Here is a 19203-nt window from a genome sequence, read left to right on the forward strand (position 1 = left end):
AATTGTAAAGGACAATGTTTTATCAACTGATTGCAATAATGTAAATTTGTTTCAACTATTAAATGAACCAAAAATATGACTTATTTTATCTTTGTGAAAATATTGGACACAGTGTGTTGTCAAGCTTATGAGATTCGATGCAAGTGTAAGCCACTGTGACACTATTGTTCATTTTTATTTTATTTTTTTTATTTTGTTTTTATAAATGTCTAATGATAATGTCAATGAGGGATTTTTAATCACTGCTATGCAGCTGAGATAGGCTCCAGCGCCCCCCGCAACCCCAAAAGGGACAAGCGGTAGAAAATGGATGGATGGATGGATGTTGAAATTGTTACGAATATTGATACTGTTGTTGATAATATTCATTTTTGTTTCACTACTTTTGGATTGTTTTGTGTCATGTTTGTGTCTCCTTTCAATTACTCTGTTTATTGCTGTTCTGAGTGTCGCTGGGTCGGGTTTGGTTTTGGAACTGGATTGCATTGTTATGGTATTGCTGTGTATTGTGTTGTTGGATTGATTAATAAAATAAAAAATAAATAAAAATAATAATAATAATTAAAAAACTTTTTTTTTTTAAAGAATGGATTTAAAAAAATGAGAATCGATATTGAATCGTACAACGTGAGAATGGCGATTTGAATTTGAATCGATTTTTTCCACACCCCTAATAAATACTACAGATGGATGATTACATTAGATAAATGAATATAGATAGATACATAGATATTAATATATTAATATTTATATAAATACAATATATGTATGAATATTTAAATAAATAGATACAATGGATAGATGAATACAACAAAACAGTATAGACAGATCGCTACAGAAATAGAATAGATAAATATAGATATATGGAGACAATAAATAAATTCAATGGATAAATAAATATATATACTGTATAAAATACAATAAATAAATATAATAGAAAAATATTATAGATGGATGGATGTTTGAATAGATAGATAAATACAACAATTCAATAAATATAGATACATTAATATAATAGATATATAAATACAACAGATAGATAAATATAAATAGATACGATAGATATAATAGATAAATAAATACAATAGATAAATAAATATAGCCACAATACATATATAAATAAACAAATAAATGAATACATAAATATGATAAATAAACATAGATGTATCTATCCATCCATTTTCTACCGCTTGTCCCTTTCGGGGTCGCGGGGGAGGCTGGAGCCTAATATATGTATAAATACAATAAATAAACATAGATATAATAGATGTATGAATACAATTATTAAATAAAGATATAACCGATGTATGAATACAATTATTAAATAAAGATATACAGATGTATATATAATATAATAGATGCATAGATACAATAAATGAATCAAATAGGTACAATAGATGTCAATGTGCTGCTTGTTATCATAGACTATCATTCAAACCTCGTTGAATGAGTAAAAGTTTAAAAAAAATGTATGTTACAAACCGAGCAGAGGTGATAAAAGTCTACATTAAAAGTCAAAAGTCCATATTTAATGTCTATTCATGACAACGCTGCAGCAGCCAGTGGCTCGATCTTATTTTGAAAGTCTCCACCGGAAGTACAGTCGTCGTCTACCACGGTGTACTTTGTTCTTTCGCGGACGTCTCACCGGTACCATCCGCTACGGAGCGGGCTGCTGGTCCATCGTCAGGCCGACTCTCGCCATCCATCGGCGGCCTGGCGACATTGATTGAGCCGCTGACAGCGGGACCGGACCCGGCACCGACCTTTCCCGCTCTAGCATGGACCGGCCCCGCAGCTGCTCGTGACACGCAGCCCACCGGCCTCGGAGGACGGATGCGGGGTCAGCGAGGACGTGAACGGTACTGAGCGGCGGTTCTTGACGTCAAGTCCATGTCGGCATCAAAGAGAGCCGCCTGAAGCCCCGCCTCCGATCACCGCCCCCCCTCCTCCCCCCCGAACTGCGGGATGAGCGCGAGCACCTGACCGCCGTGTGGGGGGGCTGCTGGCGGGAACACGCTCGAATGTGTGCGTGAGACTCCGGAGCGTGCACGCGGACAGAGGAGCTGCTTCCGGCGGGACGATGTGAAGATGATTCCGCTGCTCGCGCTCGTGTGGCTCGTGGGCGGCTTCGTGCACGGCGCGCACGGCCAGGGCGTGTACGGTAAGCACGTGCGTCGTGTGACCTTGTCGTGATTGGCGCCGTGTGCGCGCGACACAGCGACAACAGGTAGGCGCGTGCGCGCACACACACACCTGCGCAAGTGACGAGGCGGCGGCCAGGTCACGTGACGTCGCACGTCTTGTCAGCGGAACACCTGTCAAGGTCACCTGTCACATATCACACCTGTAAGTGCGCGTGGAACCTTCTGTGACGTCATTGTGACGAGCACTTCCTGTCTCGTGTCACGTGACCGCCTGGATTACATGGCCTCTTACATCACTGTGTGCGTGCGTGCGTGCGCGCGCGCATGTGCGGGATTAGGCAGCAACATCTGTGCTTGTGTGCCTCGTGCACGCTCTTCATCATCATCGTCATCATCACTTCCTGCTCAAAATCATCTGGCACCACCTGACCTTTGACCTCAGCGCGCATGTCAACCATCCTATGAACGTATGAAGTCACTTGTAGGGCCAAGTACGAGTGAAGTCATGAATTAATTGTTACATTCATGTATGAATTATTAATAAATGAAGTACGAATGAATGAATGAATTGTTCGGTTTAAGTATGAATGAATTGTTCAGTTTACATATGAATGAATTGATAAGTTAAGTATGAATGAATGACTGAATGAATGAGTGAAGTACGTTTGTATGAACGTATGAAGTCACTTTTAAGTCCATGTGCGAGTGAATTAATTAATGGATTATTATATTCATGTATGAATTGTTGAATAAAGTACAAATGAATTAATTGTTCAGTTTAAGTATGAATGAATGAATAAGTTAAGTATGAATGAATTAAGTCACTTTTAGGTCCAAATACAAAAGAATTCATGAATGAATTATTATATTCAATGTATGAATTATCAAATCACCAAAAATGATTCCTGGGCGCGGCCACTGCTGCTGCCCACTGCTCCCCTCACCTCCCAGGGGGTGGAACAAGGGAATGGGTCAAATGCAGAGGACAAATTTCACCACACCTAGTGTGCGTGTGACAATCATTGGTACTTTAACTTAACTTTAACTTAAAGAATAAAGTATGTTTGAAGGAATGAATGAATTAATTGTTCAGTTTAAGTATGAATGAATAAGTTAAGTATGAACATATGAAGTCACTTTGAAGTCCACGTACGAGTGAATTCATTAAATAGTTATTTCATTCATGTATGAATTATTAAATGAAGTACGAATGAATGAATGAATGCATTGCTCAGTTTAGGTATGAATGAATTAATGAGTTAAGTATGAATGAATGAAGTCACTTTTAGGTCCAAATACGAATGAATTCATGAATGAATTATTATTACATGAAGTACGAATGAATGAATTGTTCAGTTCAAGTATGAATGAATGGATGAGTTAAGTATGAATGAAGGAAGTCACTTTTAGGTCCAAATAGGAATGAATTCATGAATGCATTATTATTAAATAAAGTACAAATGAATGAATTGTTCAGTTTAAGTATGAATTAATTAATGATTGAATGAGTTAAGTATGAACGTATGAAGTCACTTTGAAGTCCACATACAATTGAATTATTTAAATAATTATTTAATTCATGTATGAATTATTAAATGAAGTACGAATGAAGTAATTAATTATTCAGTTTAAGTATGAATGAATGAATGAGTTAAGTATGAATGAATGAAGTCACTTTTAGGTCCAAATACGAATGAATTCATGAATGAATTATTATTAAATGAAGTATGAATGAATAAATGAGTTAAGTATGAACGTATGAAGTCACTTTTAAGTCCAAGTACGAGAGAATTAATGAATTAATTATTACATTCATGTATTAATTATTAAATGGAGTACAAATGAATGAATGGCTCAGTTTAAGTATGAATAAATGAATTAGGTAGGAATGAATTATTTTTTCAGTTTAAATATGAATGAGTATGATATTAGTTAAGTATGAATGAATGAGTTAAGTATGAACGTATGAAGTCACTTTTAAGTCCAAATACAAGTCAATTCATGAATTAATTATTACATTCATGTATGAATTATTAAATGAATTATTAATGAATGAATGAATTGTTCAGTTTAAGTATGAATAAATTAAGTATGAACGTATGAAGTCACTTTTAAGTCCAAGTACAAATTAATTCATGAATTAATTATTATATTCATGTATGAATTAATAAATGAAGTATAAATGAATGAATGACTTGATTAGTTTAAGTATGATAAATGGATGAGTTAAAGGCCTACTGAAATGAATTTTTTTTATTTAAACGGGGATAGCAGATCTATTCTATGTGTCATACTTGATCATTTCGCGATATTGCCATATTTTTGCTGAAAGGATTTAGTATAGAACAACGACGATAAAGATTGCAACTTTTGGTATCTGATAAAAAAAAGGCTTGCCCCTACCGGAAGTAGCGTGACGTAGTCAGTTGAACATATACGCAAAGTTCCCTATTGTTTACAATGATGGCCGCATGAAGTGAGAGAGATTCGGACCGAGAAAGCGACAATTTCCCCATTAATTTGAGCGAGGATGAAAGATTTGTGGATGAGTAAAGTGCAAGTGAAGGACTAGTGGGGAGTTGAAGCTATTCAGATAGGGAAGATGCTGTGAGAGCTGGGGGTGACCTGATATTCAGCTGGGAATGACTACAACAGTAAATAAACACAAGACATATATATACTCTATTAGCCACAACACAACCAGGCTTATATTTAATATGCCACAAATTAATCCTGCATAAAAACACCTGCGTGTTTGTTATGCTAGCTCCTAGCTCCTATGCTAGCTCCTAGCTCCATAGAACACGCCAATACAATTCAAACACCTGATCAACACACACAATCACTCAGCCCAAAAGACCGTTCACCTAACCCAAGGTTCATAAAGCTTATATATTTTAAAAAAGTTACGTACATACGCAAAAAAAAGTTGCGCACATACGGTCAAGCGATCAAATGTTTAGAAGCCAAAGCAGCATACTCACAGTAGCACGTCTGCGTCTTTGTCATCCAAATCAAAGTAATCCTGGTAAGAGTCTGTGTTGTCCCAGTTCTCTACAGGCGTCTGTGTATCGAAGTCAAAAGTCCTCCTGGTTAGAGTCTCTGTTATCCGAGTTCTTCCATCTTGACTGCATCTTTCGGGAATGTAAACAAAGAAGCGCCGGCTGTGTACTGTTGTTGCTGACTACGTTCGAAAAATACGTCCATTTCGCACCGACAACTTTCTTCTTTGCTTGCTCAGCTTCCTTCTCCATAATGCAATGAACATGATTGCAACAGATTCACGAACACAGATGTCCAGAATACTGTGGAATTATGAAATGAAAACAGAGCTTTTTCGTATTGGCTTCAATGTGGAAGGCATACCCGTGTTCCCCGGTCTACGTCACGCGCATACGTCATCCTCAGAGGCGTTTCGAACCGGAAGTTTAGCGGCAAATTTAAAATGTCACTTTATAAGTTAACCCGGCCGTATTGGCATGTGTTATAATGTTAAGATTTCATCATTGATATATAAACTATCAGACTGCGTGGTCGGTAGTAGTGGGTTTCAGTAGGCCTTTAAGTAGGAATTAATTAAGTGACTTTTAAGGCCAAGTACGAATTAATACATTCATTCATTATTACATTCATGTATAAATGATTAAATGAAGTACGAATGAATGAATGCATTGTTCAGTTTGAGTATGCATGAAGAAATGAGTTAAGGATGAACTTGTGAAGTCACTTTGAAGTCCAAGTACGATGTAATTCCTGAGTTAGTTATTACATTCATGTATGAATGATTAAATTAAGTACGAATGAATGCTTTGTTCAGTTTAAGTATGAATGAATGAATAAGTTAAGTATGAATGAATTAGGTATGTATGAATGACTAAAATAACTTTTCAGTCAAAGTACAAATTAATTTATGAAATAATCATTACATTCATGTATGAATTATTAAATGATGTGCAAATTAATTAATTAATTGTTCAATTTAACTATGAATGAATGAATAACATAAAGTATGAACAAATGAATGATTAAAGGAAAATCATTTAGGTATCCAATCAAAGTACAACTAAATAAATTAACTGTTCAGTTAAAGTATGATGAATGAGTCCAGTATGAATAAATGATTAAGTCAACATACGAATGAATGCATGAATAAATACATCAAAGTATGAAATAATAATGAATTAACCATTCTATTAAAGTAAATGGAAGGAATTAATTGTTCAGTTTTAGAATGAATGAATGAGTTAAGTATGCATGAGTGAATGTTTAAATGAACATATGAATGGATGCATTAATAATTAAATTAAAGAATGAATGATTCAATTAAACTAAGAAAAGATCAACTATTTAGTTATCGTACAAATGAATTAATGAATTGTCCAGTTATAGCATGAATGATTACGGTATGAATGAATTTATGTTTACATCAATGTATGAATTAATTCATGAATAAGTTATTAAATTCAAGTACAAATGAATGAATAAATTATTCAGTTAAAGTATGAATGAATAAAATAATGTTTAAGTCAACATATGAATGAATTATTAAATTCAAATATAAATGAATGAATGTAAAGATTATTTAATTAAAGTATAAATGAGTGTAGAGCTGGGCGATATGGCCTTTTTTAAATATCTCAATATTTTTAGGCCATGTCACGATACATGATATATATCTCGATATTTTGCCTTAGCCTTGGATGAACACTTGATGCATATAATCACAGCAGTATGATGATTCTATGTGTCTACATTAAAACATTCGTGTTCATACTGCATTAATATATGCTACTTTTAAACTTTCATGCAGAGAGGGAAACCACAACTAAGTCAATTTACCAAAACTGTATTTATTAAACAGTTATTAAGCAGTGGCACAAACATTTATGTCATTTCAAAACAGAAAGTGCAAGATTGTCAGAGACATTTTAAAACAAGCTTTGAGTGCACTTTTGTGCATCATGTCACTAGAATGACATATCAAAACAACACTAAATTAAAGTGCACTTTTTGTACAGAACGGCACTACAATAGTTTAAAACAAATAAAGTGCACTTTTGTGCATGATGTCACACAAGATATTTCAATAATTGTCAAATAAAAATGAGCTGCATAATAGGAAATTGAATCACCATCAAATGTGGTAGGTTCCTGCGGACGTTATCTCCTTCTGTTTTTGACTATTTGTTTCATACGGTGTTGATGTGGAAATGTTTGCCTCAGCATTTTGATGGTGTGGGTGTGTGGCACCGAACGGAGATGTTGACATGCGGATTAAGCACTCTTCATTCTTTAGCAGGTGACTTTTCAAATGATGCTACATATTAGCAGTAGTGCTACTTTTTGTAGCAACGCTTTTGCCACACTTGACATATACGGTTGTCTGTTCGACATATTCGTCCGTGCTGTTTTTCTTGGGAATTAATTCTTCCTTAATTTGTTACTAGATTCACACCTTCTTTCTCTCGTATTACCACTCGCACCACAGCTAACTTTACCCATGCTGCAGAAGGAGAGACAAGAAAGACTGAGAATAGCCTGTAGTGTAATGCCAGCAGCTAAAAGCAACTGCGTGAGAACGTATACTCGAATATCACGATATAGTCATTTTCTATATCGCAAAGAGACAAACCCGCGATATATCAAGTATATCGATATATCGATATATCGCACAGCCCTAAATGAGTGAATGATTCACTTAAAGTATGAATAATGAATGAATGTGTCAGCCAAAGTACACATGACTTAACAAATAAAGTATTACATTAAAGTACTCGAAAATTATTCTTGAATTAAAGTATGGATGGATATTTATATAAATGTATGAATGAGTGAATGATTACATTCAAGTCGAATGAATGCGTGAATGAGTACAGGGAGTAGTATTGATGAGAAGTTAAACTTTATAATCTTTTATTAATTTTACATTCATTAAACTTTATAATCTTTTATTAATTTTACATTCATTAAAATGTATAATATGTTATTATTTTTACATTCATTAAACTTTGTAATATTTTATTAATTTTACATTCATTAAACTTTATAATCTTTTACATTTATTCAAGTTTATTTCAACAAAATCTAATCTTCTCAGTGACAGGGGGCGGAGTCAACTCAGCAGCATGTGCATAGGCAACACCCACAAAAGAGGACCTTCTCTTTGAGCTTCCTGTTTCATCTTAGTGTCTTCCTGTTTCCTCTTACCTTCTTCTTGTTTCCCATTACCTTCTTCCTGTTTCCTCTTATCTTTTTCCTGTTTCCCCTTAGTGTCTTCTTGTTTCCTTTTACCTTCTTCCTGTTTCCTGTTACCTTCTTCCTGTTTCCCCTTAGTGTCTTCTCGTTTCCTTTTACCTTCTTCCTGTTTCCTGTTACCTTCTTCCTGTTTCCCCTTAGCTTCTTTCTGTTTTCTCTTAATGTCTTCCTGTTTTCTCTTACCTTACAGGTGATTACTTGTTTGTTTTTACGTGCAATTAGTCACAGGTGATGACTCGCTTGTTTGTTACCTGCAATTAGTCACAGGTGATGACTCGCTTGTTTGTTACCTGCAATTAGTCACAGGTGATGACTCACTTGTTTGTTACCTGCAATTAATCACAGGTGATGACTCGCTTGTTTGTTACATGCAATTAATTACAGGTGATTGCTCGCTTGTTTGTTACTTGCAATTAGTCACAGGTGATTACTCGCTTGTTTGTTACCTGCAATTAGTCACAGGTGATTACTCGCTCGTTTGTTGCCTGCAACTAGTCACAGGTGATTACTCGCTTGTTTGTTACTTGCAATTAGTCACAGGTGATTACTCGCTTGTTTGTTACTTGCAATTAGTCACAGGTGATTACTCGCTTGTTTGTTACCTGCAATTAGTCACAGGTGATTACTCGCTCGTTTGTTACCTGCAATTAGTCACAGGTGATTACTCGCTTGTTTGTTACCTGCAATTAGTCACAGGTGATTACTCGTTTATTTGTTACCTGCAATTAGTCACAGGTGATTACTCGCTTGTTTGTTACCTCAAGGTTCAAGGTTCAAGGTTCAACTTTATTGTCCCCGCGGGGAAATTTGTCTTGGGCACAGTGCATCATTGCTTTCTTAACATACACAAAAACAACAGAACAAAAACACAAGCGCAGACACAACCACAACCAGACAACTAACATTTAAACATCAGAACATGGAGCTTGATAGACATAGGTGGCACTTTGATGTAGGCATAAAATCTACAGTATGGAGATAAAGATAAGGTGCCAGTGTGCATTGCACTAGAGCTCATAGATAAAGTGCTATGTGCTAAAGTGCTTAGTTCTAAAGTGCTAAGTGCTAAAAAAAAAGTGCTAACCTATGTATTAACATTCTATTGCACCTTGTTGGTCAGCTTAATGGAGGCTGGGACAAATGATAATTTAAGGCGGTTCGATTTGCATAGTGGGACCCGGAGTCTTCTCCCTGATGGAAGGGTTCTATATTCAGGGAAGAGTGGGTGTTGTGAGTTGGAAATAATTTTCTTAGCTTTTTTCCTAACTGCCTGCTCATAGATGCTCTGTATAGGCTCATATTCTTTACTCCCTACGATTTTCATTGCCGTTTTATGCATGCCGGCCAGTTTGCTTTTTAGCTTAATGGTTAGGTTGCCAAACCATGAGGTGATCCCGTATCTAATGATGCTCTCTACAATGGCACGGTAGAAAATCATCATGACGTGGGTGCTTACGCCGTACAATCTTAATCTTCGCAAAAAATATGGCCTCTGTTGCAGTCTATTGCACAGTTTGTCAATATGTGTCTTCCAGCAGAGAAGATTATCAATATGAATCCCTAAATATTTATATGAGGATACCTGGGTGATTTCATGATTTTTGACGACCACTGGCTCATGGTCAGTCACTTTCCTCGGATCCAAAACCATTTCCTGTTCTTGGTCACATTTAAAATAAGATGGTTGGTATCACACCACCTAATAAATAGGTCTATCTCGTCTTGGTACACAGAGGGGTCCGTATCCTTGTGTAGAAGGCTTAGGAGCACGGTATCGTCCGCAAATTTCACCATATAATTGTTAGGGTGCACAGTCCTACAATCATTGGTGTACAATGTAAACAGTGTTGGTGATACAACGCAACCCTGTGGGACGCCTGTGTTGCAGTGTTTGGTGTCTGACAGTGTTCTGTTGACCTTCACTTGCTGTGTTCTGTTTGTTAAAAAAGAGTGGAACCATTTGATCAAGGTGGAGTTTACACCCATGTCTTTGAGCTTCTCCAAGAGTATGTGAATTTGCACTGTATTAAAAGCTGAGCTGAAATCAACAAATAAAATGCTAGCATAAGCTTTTGTGTTCTCAAGGTGCTTGGAGATAAAGTGCAAGGTGCAAAGGATTGCATCATCAGTACTGCATTCCTGCTTGTACGCAAACTGGTACACATCTAACTTTGGCTTGACATCCTTCATGAGCAGTGACACAACAAATTTTTCAAAACATTTCATAACAATCGAAGTGAGAGCTACGGGACGAAAGTCGTTGTTTACTGTGACACCGGGCTTTTTAGGCACTGGAGTTATAATTGACTTCTTCCACAGAGCTGGAACAGTGTGAGTGTTAAGTGACTGTTGGAATATTGGACACCATGCTGTAGTTAGTTCCTCTGCACAGCTTTTGAGCAAAAAAGCTGGGAGGCCGTCAGGGCCTGCGGCCTTGCCCGTACGTACTCTACTAAAGAGATGGTCGGGTCGACTTCCAGGCAGCAGGTATCATCAGTGTCTGGCAGGGACTGCAAAATACTGTCACACTCCTGAGAGAAGTTTTGATGGTCGAATCTCAAATAAAAGTCATTTAGCTCATTTGATTTTTGCTGCTCATCCAGGGTGATGATTTGTTTCTTTGCATGGTTCATATTAGTGACTGATTTCATTGTGTCCCAAAGTTTTTTTGTATTTGACATTTGGAGATGATGTTCCATTGTTTGCCTATGTTGCTCTCTTGCATTAGTGAGAAGTTGTTTGAGTTCTTTTTGGACAACTGACAGTCCTGCTCTGTCTTTACTTCTAAAGGCCTGCTTTTTCCTATTCATGCAGTCTTTTATTTCTTTTGTTACATAGGGTTTGTTATTGGGATATACTACAATGTTTTTCTCGGGTACCACATTGCCAACACAAAAATCAATGTAGTCCGTTATAGTTACTGTAGCCTCATCTAGTCCTAATGCATGGAACAGGGACCAGTCTGTGCACATGAAACACCCCTTCAGTGTCTCAATAGCATCGTCTGACCACACATTAATTGTCTTATGCTCAGGTTTAATTGATTTAAAAACAGATTTATATGTGGGTATTAGATGTATGGTGTTGTGATCCGAGTTGGAAAGGGGGGGCTTTGGTTTTGCTGAATATCCCCCCTTTATATTGCCATAGCATTTATCTAGAATCTTGTCATTTCTTGTGTCACATTTTACAAATTGTTCAAAGCCCGGCAAGGCAGTCTCCAGTTTACAATGGTTAAAGTCACCCAAAAAGAAAACAGGAGCTCCAGGTGTGCGCTGCAGCTGTTCATGTGCGCACTCTGCTATGCTCGCAGCAGCTCTGCCTGCATTGCCGCTGGGTGGGACATAAACAGCGGCTATGATGATGTTGCCAAACTCCCTAGGCAGGTAGTAAGGTCTCATTGATAAACACAGCAGTTCTACGTCGGGGCTGCATATGTTTTTTTTCACATTGAGCTGTTTACACCACTTGTCACTCACGTACACGCCGACTCCGCCCCCTTTTCTCTTCCCGGAAGCGTCAGAGCGGTCAGCTCGTACGAGTGAGAATCCATCTAGGTCAAGCAGAGAATCCGGGACGCCTTGGTGAAGCCACGTCTCGGTGAACACCATGATGTTGGTTTCCCGGTATTCAAAGCAGCTCTTTAGGTTGACCCGAAGCTCATCCAGCTTTGGTGCCAGCGATCGCACGTTGCTGAGTATTATTGACGGCAGCGGTGGTCTGTTGATTCGCCGGCGGAGGCGTTCTCGGACACCTCCCCGTCTGCCTCGCTTGCGTTGTGGCCGTGTGCCGGTGTGTGTCGCTCGGATGACTGCCGGTAGATGTTCCGGTGGTGTGGATTGGCGTGGTGTGGGTCGGAGGGACAGTAAGGCATCTCTGGAGTAGACGCGACATCCATGTTCCCATTGCACGTTCGTTGCAAGACAAAAAATTACGCGTTCGCTGATAAAAAAGAGGATCAGCAGTACGATATAAAAACTTGCTTCCATTGTTAGGGCTCGTGCTACAAACAATTGGTAGTTCAGACGGCCGAGTTCTTTGTATGTCGAATGTCAATTTATGCCGTGATCAGTTTCACGTAAACCCACACAGCAGAAGACTGCTATACGGATCCGCCTTCAAGTCGCCCAACCCGCGTTACTGTCACATTCGTTTTGGCTCCGCCTAGAGGATACAGCTCCGCCTCTGAAAATTGTACGGTCAGACAGCTGATCCTGAGCGGACTCGTGTCTGATTCGCATACGCGGACGCGACAAAGTAAACCGGCGCGCGCCGCCTAGAGTTATAGGCTCCGCCTACGCGCGCTGAGCCGACCAATGTCTGCACCCGCAGACGTGGACGCGCCTACTAGCGTGTACGCGCATGAGCCAAGATCTCTGGACTTTCTTTGCTGGAACACGAACGTAAGTATAAATTTATTGATTTATTGCTACATTCGCAGTAAAGATCAGCCTTTGTGTTTCCATCATCATTTATGTATGATTGTAATGACGTTGTTTGATATTAGGACTAGCAGTAAAACTTTATATTCCGTCAGACTACCCCAGGGCAGCTGTGGCTACGAAAGTAGCTTACCACCACCAGGTGTGAATGAATGATGGGTTTTTAACATGTAAAGCGACTTTGGGTACTTAGAAAAGCGCTATATAAATCCCAGGTATTATTATTATATTCTGTAAAAAAAGGCTATTTTATTTCCAGCGCCGCCTCCCAGAATGCTTTGAATGGGGACGTGCGTCTGATGTCACGTATCCAGAAATTTCATAATGGCTGCACGCGGTAGGTGAGGCCCGAGCGAAGAAAAGTGGAAAAGAGTGTTATTCGTCAAAAAACCCACACAACGACGGTCATTTTTTCGCCGTGCTATTGTAAAATGGTCTTTTATCTGTGTTTTGTGTTCCGGGGGACCCCGACTCCAGAATGTGAAAGTTTCCCGCGTGAAGCCGGTGAGTAAAAAGTTCAATACAGTTAACTTAGGCCATCTTTTGTTAGACGCTGTGAATGTGTGTAGGTTACATGCTACGATATTCCACATATTTCCAACTGCTTGAAACGAAAGCGTATTACTTTATTGTCAGTGTTGTTTAGGCCCAGGTCACTAACGTTACTGCGTTAGTCAACAACGTAACGTTAACGGAGTGGAAACAGCCGTTCTTTGCCATTAATATGAGTGTGTATTATTTCTTTCTTTGTTCTTTAGTGGAGCTCGAGATCCTGTTTACTGTGGACTAGCTGTGTGTGACGCCATGTTGTTTTTGTTTCCATTACAAAAAAAAAGGTATGTCTATGTGTTTTTTGGCATAGTTAATTGTAGAAAAAAATATAAAATGAGGTGATGTGAGTGGGAAAAATTGCTGCACATATTAAGGATCCTTTTTCTTGATCTATATTTTTGTTATTTGCTGATGTATATATTTTATATGCTGTTTTTTATTTAATTACTTTATTAGAGACTATTTTATGCTTTATTTACCTTTTTTATTATTATTATTTTATTTACTATTATTATTTCCACATGTAAGCATAAATAATTGATCATATTAGTACATTGTTTGATTGCTTTGCTTAATGCATTCCATAATTTAATTCCACATACTGATATACTGAAGGTCTTAAGTGTTGTACGTGCGTACAAATGTTTTAAATTACATTTCTCTCTAAGATTATTTTTCTCCTCTTTTTTTGAGAAGAATTGTTGTATATTCTTGGGTAGCAGGTTATAGTTTGCTTTGTTTATAATTTTAGCTGTTTGCAAATTCACTATGTTGTGGAATTTCAGTATCTTTGATTCAATAAATAAAGGATTTGTGTGTTCTCTATATCCAACATTATATATTATTCTAACTGATCTTTTTTGTAACACCGGTAATGAATGAAGTGTACTTTTGTAATTATTTCCCCATATTTCTACACAATAACTCAGATATGTAACACTAGTGAACAGTAGAGAATATGAAATGATTTTTTGTCTAGAACATGTTTTGCTTTATTCATTATTGACGTGTTTCTTGCTACTTTATGTTGTATATTTTTTACTTGAGATTTCCAGATCAATTTATCATCAATCATTATACCTAGAAATTTGGTTTCATTTACTCTTTCAATTTCTATTCCGTCTATTTGTATTTGTGTTTGACTTTCTTTTCTACTGTTACCAAATAGCATTATTTTAGTTTTACTGAGATTCAAAGATAGTCTGTTTTTGTCAAACCATCTTTTTAATTTGTTAATTTCTTCTGTTATTATTTGTATTATCTTCTGTGTGTTCTCTCCTGAACAAAATGCTGTTGTATCATCCGCAAATAATACTAACTTTAAATCTTTTGTAACTTTACAAATGTCATTTATCTAGACATTGAATAATTTAGGTCCTATATTGATCCCTGAGGTACACCACAGGATATATTTAGCGTTGTAGACGAAACCACCACATTAATATTAAAGATATGGTTAACATTCTTAGTGCTAAAGATATTCCCCTCTCCTTGTATCCCTTCTCCCAGCTCCACCGTCTCGCCGAGTGCCAGCAAGAGTCATGACTACTTGTCAACTCGACTCCTCAACTGGAGATAACTTTCTAGGTAAAGACTGATCTCCAAAATAATATCTCAGCATCCAGTAACCATGCATGGTTAACAGATCACAACCATTTAATACCAATTTATCACCCTTAGCACCTCACCATGGAGAAGATGTATTCATATGCCTTCACCAGCACATGCATTAAACATGCAGAGAGTTACACAAGGTAGGGACTGATCTCTGTATACACTACACCCATAATTTCAAACCCTACTTTACGATTGAGCTGAAGTTCTGACTATTATGACCTGTACTTTTACCTTTCTTATAGTTCTTACCACTTTGGGGCACCATTCAGGTAAAATCTCAGCTCATCTTACTTGCTTATTTGTATACACTAACACCTGTGCATGCTTTTGTCCACGTTGTTCCTTTGACGATGAATAAATACCCCTTTTCTTTCTTTCTACATTAGGGGTGCCTTTTCATCTGATTAAATTTATAATGAACAGGGACATTGCGGTTGTCCCAAGTGGATGGTATGATGATAGGATGGTTTTCTGGCCCAGCTATAAAAACACCGACAGAATTGAAAGGGCCGCTTTAAATGAGGTGCAGCATGAGCCAAACTGGCCAAGATTTGACGTTTCTGTTGTCCGAACTTGTGGTATGCAAATTCATAATCTTCTTGTTTAAAAATAACGTCATAGTTGCTTCTCTTTATGCTTGGAATAACCTATTGTGTCTATGTTCTGACCAGGTCTCTTGTAAGAGAGAGACCTGATTTATCATCATCAATAATAATAATATTCTGTTCAGCTCTACAGCTAATTTGAAACTCATGTTCATTTTAACATATTCAATTTTAGACAACTACAAAGACGCATTAAAAATAATGCAACAATATGGAAAGGGCTGCAACACCTCAGACCTGCAATCTGAGGCAGAGAACGAGGAGCTGCCAGAAAAAAGGAACAGGAAGCCAGTGTAAGTGTGTTCCGTCATGTTTCTACAGTAATAGGAAGGTTATTTCCGGTAGCATTAAAAAATAGACCAGAGATGCTTGTACTATATGTATATTTGGCAATTTTGGTATTGCAATAATCCTAATGATATGGTTACCCAACAGCCATCGTCTCGGGGAAATAGTGACCTCACATCTCTGGGGTTGGCAAGCCAATTGCACAGGCAGAGTAAGGAATAATCTCTTAACATCGAAAACAACAAAACCACCACATTAATATTAAAGATATGGTTAACATTCTTAGTGCTAAAGATATTCCCCTCTCCTTGTATCCCTTCTCCCAGCTCCACCGTCTCGCCGAGTGCCAGCAAGAGTCATGAGTACTTGTCAACTCGACTCCTCAACTGGAGATAACTTTCTAGGTAAAGACTGATCTCCAAAATAATATCTCAGCATCCAGTAACCATGCATGGTTAACAGATCTCAACCATTTAATACCAATTTATCTCCCTTAGCACCTCACCATGGGGAAGGACACATTCATATGCCTTCACCAGCACATGCATTAAACATGCAGAGAGTTACACAAGGTAGGGACTGATCTCTGAAATATTAGTGTATAGATAGGCCCCTTGGGTATTACCAGTCATGGTTAACTGATGGCTCTCTCACAATGCCCACCTCACTAGGAACGGCAGTCCCTCCTCGACTCCCTCCACCCCCCTCACCAGCAGCCCTCAACATGTGGCAGACAGAGGAGCCTGGATCCAGCCTGGCCTACAGGCCAACATGGCGAGGGGAAAGAATGGCCGACAACATTTCCTGCTCTGGTGAGCAATAACTGACAAATACCGGATGGTCATTCTGTGCCACAAATTTTGGAAAAAATTCAAATTCACAAGCAATCACATATTTTCTTCAAACTATGTCAATAACTTTTGTCATTAACTAAGGTCAATAGCTAATGTCAGGATTATGAGTAATGAGGATAAACACTGAAACATGTTAATTTTATACTGCTGTTTGTCAACAGCGCCTGAGGTAATCCACATCCTTAGCCTGCTGGAAACTATTAAGCACAACCAAGACCAGCTGATTGCGAAGGTAAACTTCTTAAGCCTTGAATAGGTCAATAATTCATAATGACATTGATTTTGATTCATTATTATTTTTTAAAGAAAGAAACAGCCTACATGCCAGCTTTGCGTGATTAGAGTAAACATTGCTACATTTTCTTGTTACATTTCACCTGTTTGCTCTTTAAATACCACTTTTAATGTTTTTTATTTATTTCCATCATATATTATAAAAATGTGCCCTGGGGCCGTTAAAAAATGACCTGCAGGCCGCAAATGGCCCCAGGGCCGCACTTTGGACACCCCTGGCCTACACGAATACAAACATAGAATGATAGTACAAATATAATAAGAAAACAATGTCAACCTCCCAAAGTTGGGTTATGGATATTTATTTATGCCCCCCACCCCCAACCCCCCGCCGCCGTCATCCAACAGAGCCAAACAAGTACTCTGATCAAGGAACCAAATAACGATATTGTTTAAACATTTTGGATGTCTTGCACACCTATACCCTGATCACAAATTCATAGTTTACGCACCTTATTTTAACCACCTCCAGTAACTTTAAGTCAGGTTTTTTTTTTTCAAATGTAATCTCCTTAATACCTATCACATATTTTGTATTGTGTAAGCATACTTGGCTTTGGATGCTTCCTACCATAAACATGAACGTATCTGTCTTGTAATCTTGTTTGATTACAGGTGCTGTGAGTAAAAATGTGTTGACAAGGTCAGCCACGGACGCTGAGGTCACCAAACACGCCATCAGGTGGTTCAACTTGGCGGGGGATCGGGCAACGAGGAGACGAGTCCCGCTTCCACCTCCTCAGGAGGAATAGAGATGTATATGTATAAATAAACAACCTTTTATTGGACTTCTTGTCATTCACCAGTTATTCATTTTCTGATATGTTAGCTGTGCATGGAGCAGCGTTTCCTTGAAGTTGTAGCCTAATAGATTAAATATGTATATTTACTTTTTAAATATATATTATATATATTTACTTTATAGAGTGAATTGACCATTTTCTGTTTCTGCCTATTGACAATATTGTTAGTTTAAAAATACAAGGCAATGCATATGTAAGCCTATATTGCTGTAGTAGGGCTTAGTGAATTTTTTAGTTTCCTATTTTATCCTACAGCAAGAACAGAAGGGATTTTGAAAATAAGATAAAGGGGTCCAAAACGGCCAGATGAGCCAGGGTTTTTATGAGTCCGTTGCTGGTCCGCGGCGGGAGGTTAGGCTTTGATCTTGGGTGCGGAGCGGATGCAGCGCGCCGTCACGGCGCACCCGCCGCGGAAATAAGGCTTTGATCATGGGTGCGGAGCGCATTCAGCGCGCCGCCACGGCGGATCCGCTACCTGCCGCCGTGGCGGATACGTTCCTGAGTGCAAATGGACGCCGATGCGGGTCCGTTTCGCGGTTCCGTTCCGGAAAGCGCGATACCTGCGCGGGGGATCCGCCGCGGAGTGTTTTTGCTGTGTGGGAAGTCACAAGCACCAAAGCATGTTTTTAAAAACGAATAAACAAAACGAACATGATGGTACGAACACTTAAAAAACACACTTAAAAAACACATAAAAGCAACAAGCACAAGCCCTGGTCGCTGCAGTGCTGCGCCCTCAGGTGTAATGCACTGTGGCCACACACCTGCAATTAGTCACAGCTGATGACTCGTTTGTTTGTTACCTGCAATTAAACGCACTGAGTTACGCGTTTTTTTGTTACCTGCAATTAATCACAGGTGATCAATTGCTTGTTTTTTTATCTGTAATTAATTACAGGTAATGACTCGCTTATTTGTTACCTGCAATTAATCCCAGGTGATGACCCGCTTGTTTGTTACCTGTAACTGGTCACAGATGATGACTCGTTTGTTTGTTACCTGCTATTAGTCACAGGTGATGACTCGCTTGTTTGTTACTTGCGATTAGTCACATGTGATGACTTGTTTATTTGTTACCTGCAATAAGTCACAGGTGATTTGTCCTTTTTTTGTTACCTGCAATTAAACACATGTGATTACTTGTTTGTTTGTTACCTGCAATTAGTCACAGGTGGTAACTCGTTTGTTTGTTACCTGCAATTAATCACAGGGGATGACTCATTTGTTTGTTGCCTGCAATTAGTCACAGGTGATGACTCGTTTGTTTGTTACCTGCAATTAATCCCAGGTGATGACTTGCTTGTTTGTTACCTGCAATTAGTCTAAGGTGATGACTGGTTTGTTTG

At 38.2% G+C, this 19203-nt stretch overlaps 1 protein-coding gene and 1 long non-coding RNA gene across 3 annotated transcripts in view; both read left to right on the forward strand.

Moving 5' to 3' along the window:
• Window positions 1–1617: 1617 nt before the first annotated feature.
• The window catches only part of LOC133646721 (MAM domain-containing glycosylphosphatidylinositol anchor protein 2-like), a 46122-nt gene continuing 28536 nt past the window's right edge, over window positions 1618–19203 (forward strand). For both annotated transcript variants that reach the window (XM_062042421.1, XM_062042422.1), the window contains exon 1: window positions 1618–2164. In XM_062042421.1, the coding sequence (XP_061898405.1) occupies window positions 2092–2164 (73 nt within the window). In that variant the 5' untranslated portion in view covers window positions 1618–2091. The remainder of the gene's footprint in view (window positions 2165–19203) is intronic.
• Window positions 9915–14983, forward strand: LOC133646725 (uncharacterized). The gene is made up of 4 exons (XR_009825339.1): window positions 9915–12805; window positions 13104–13348; window positions 13603–13680; window positions 14906–14983. It is a non-coding gene; the product is annotated as an uncharacterized LOC133646725 (long non-coding RNA).

The sequence above is a fragment of the Entelurus aequoreus genome, linkage group LG03 (assembly GCF_033978785.1).
Source record: "Entelurus aequoreus isolate RoL-2023_Sb linkage group LG03, RoL_Eaeq_v1.1, whole genome shotgun sequence".
NCBI lineage: Eukaryota > Metazoa > Chordata > Actinopteri > Syngnathiformes > Syngnathidae > Entelurus > Entelurus aequoreus.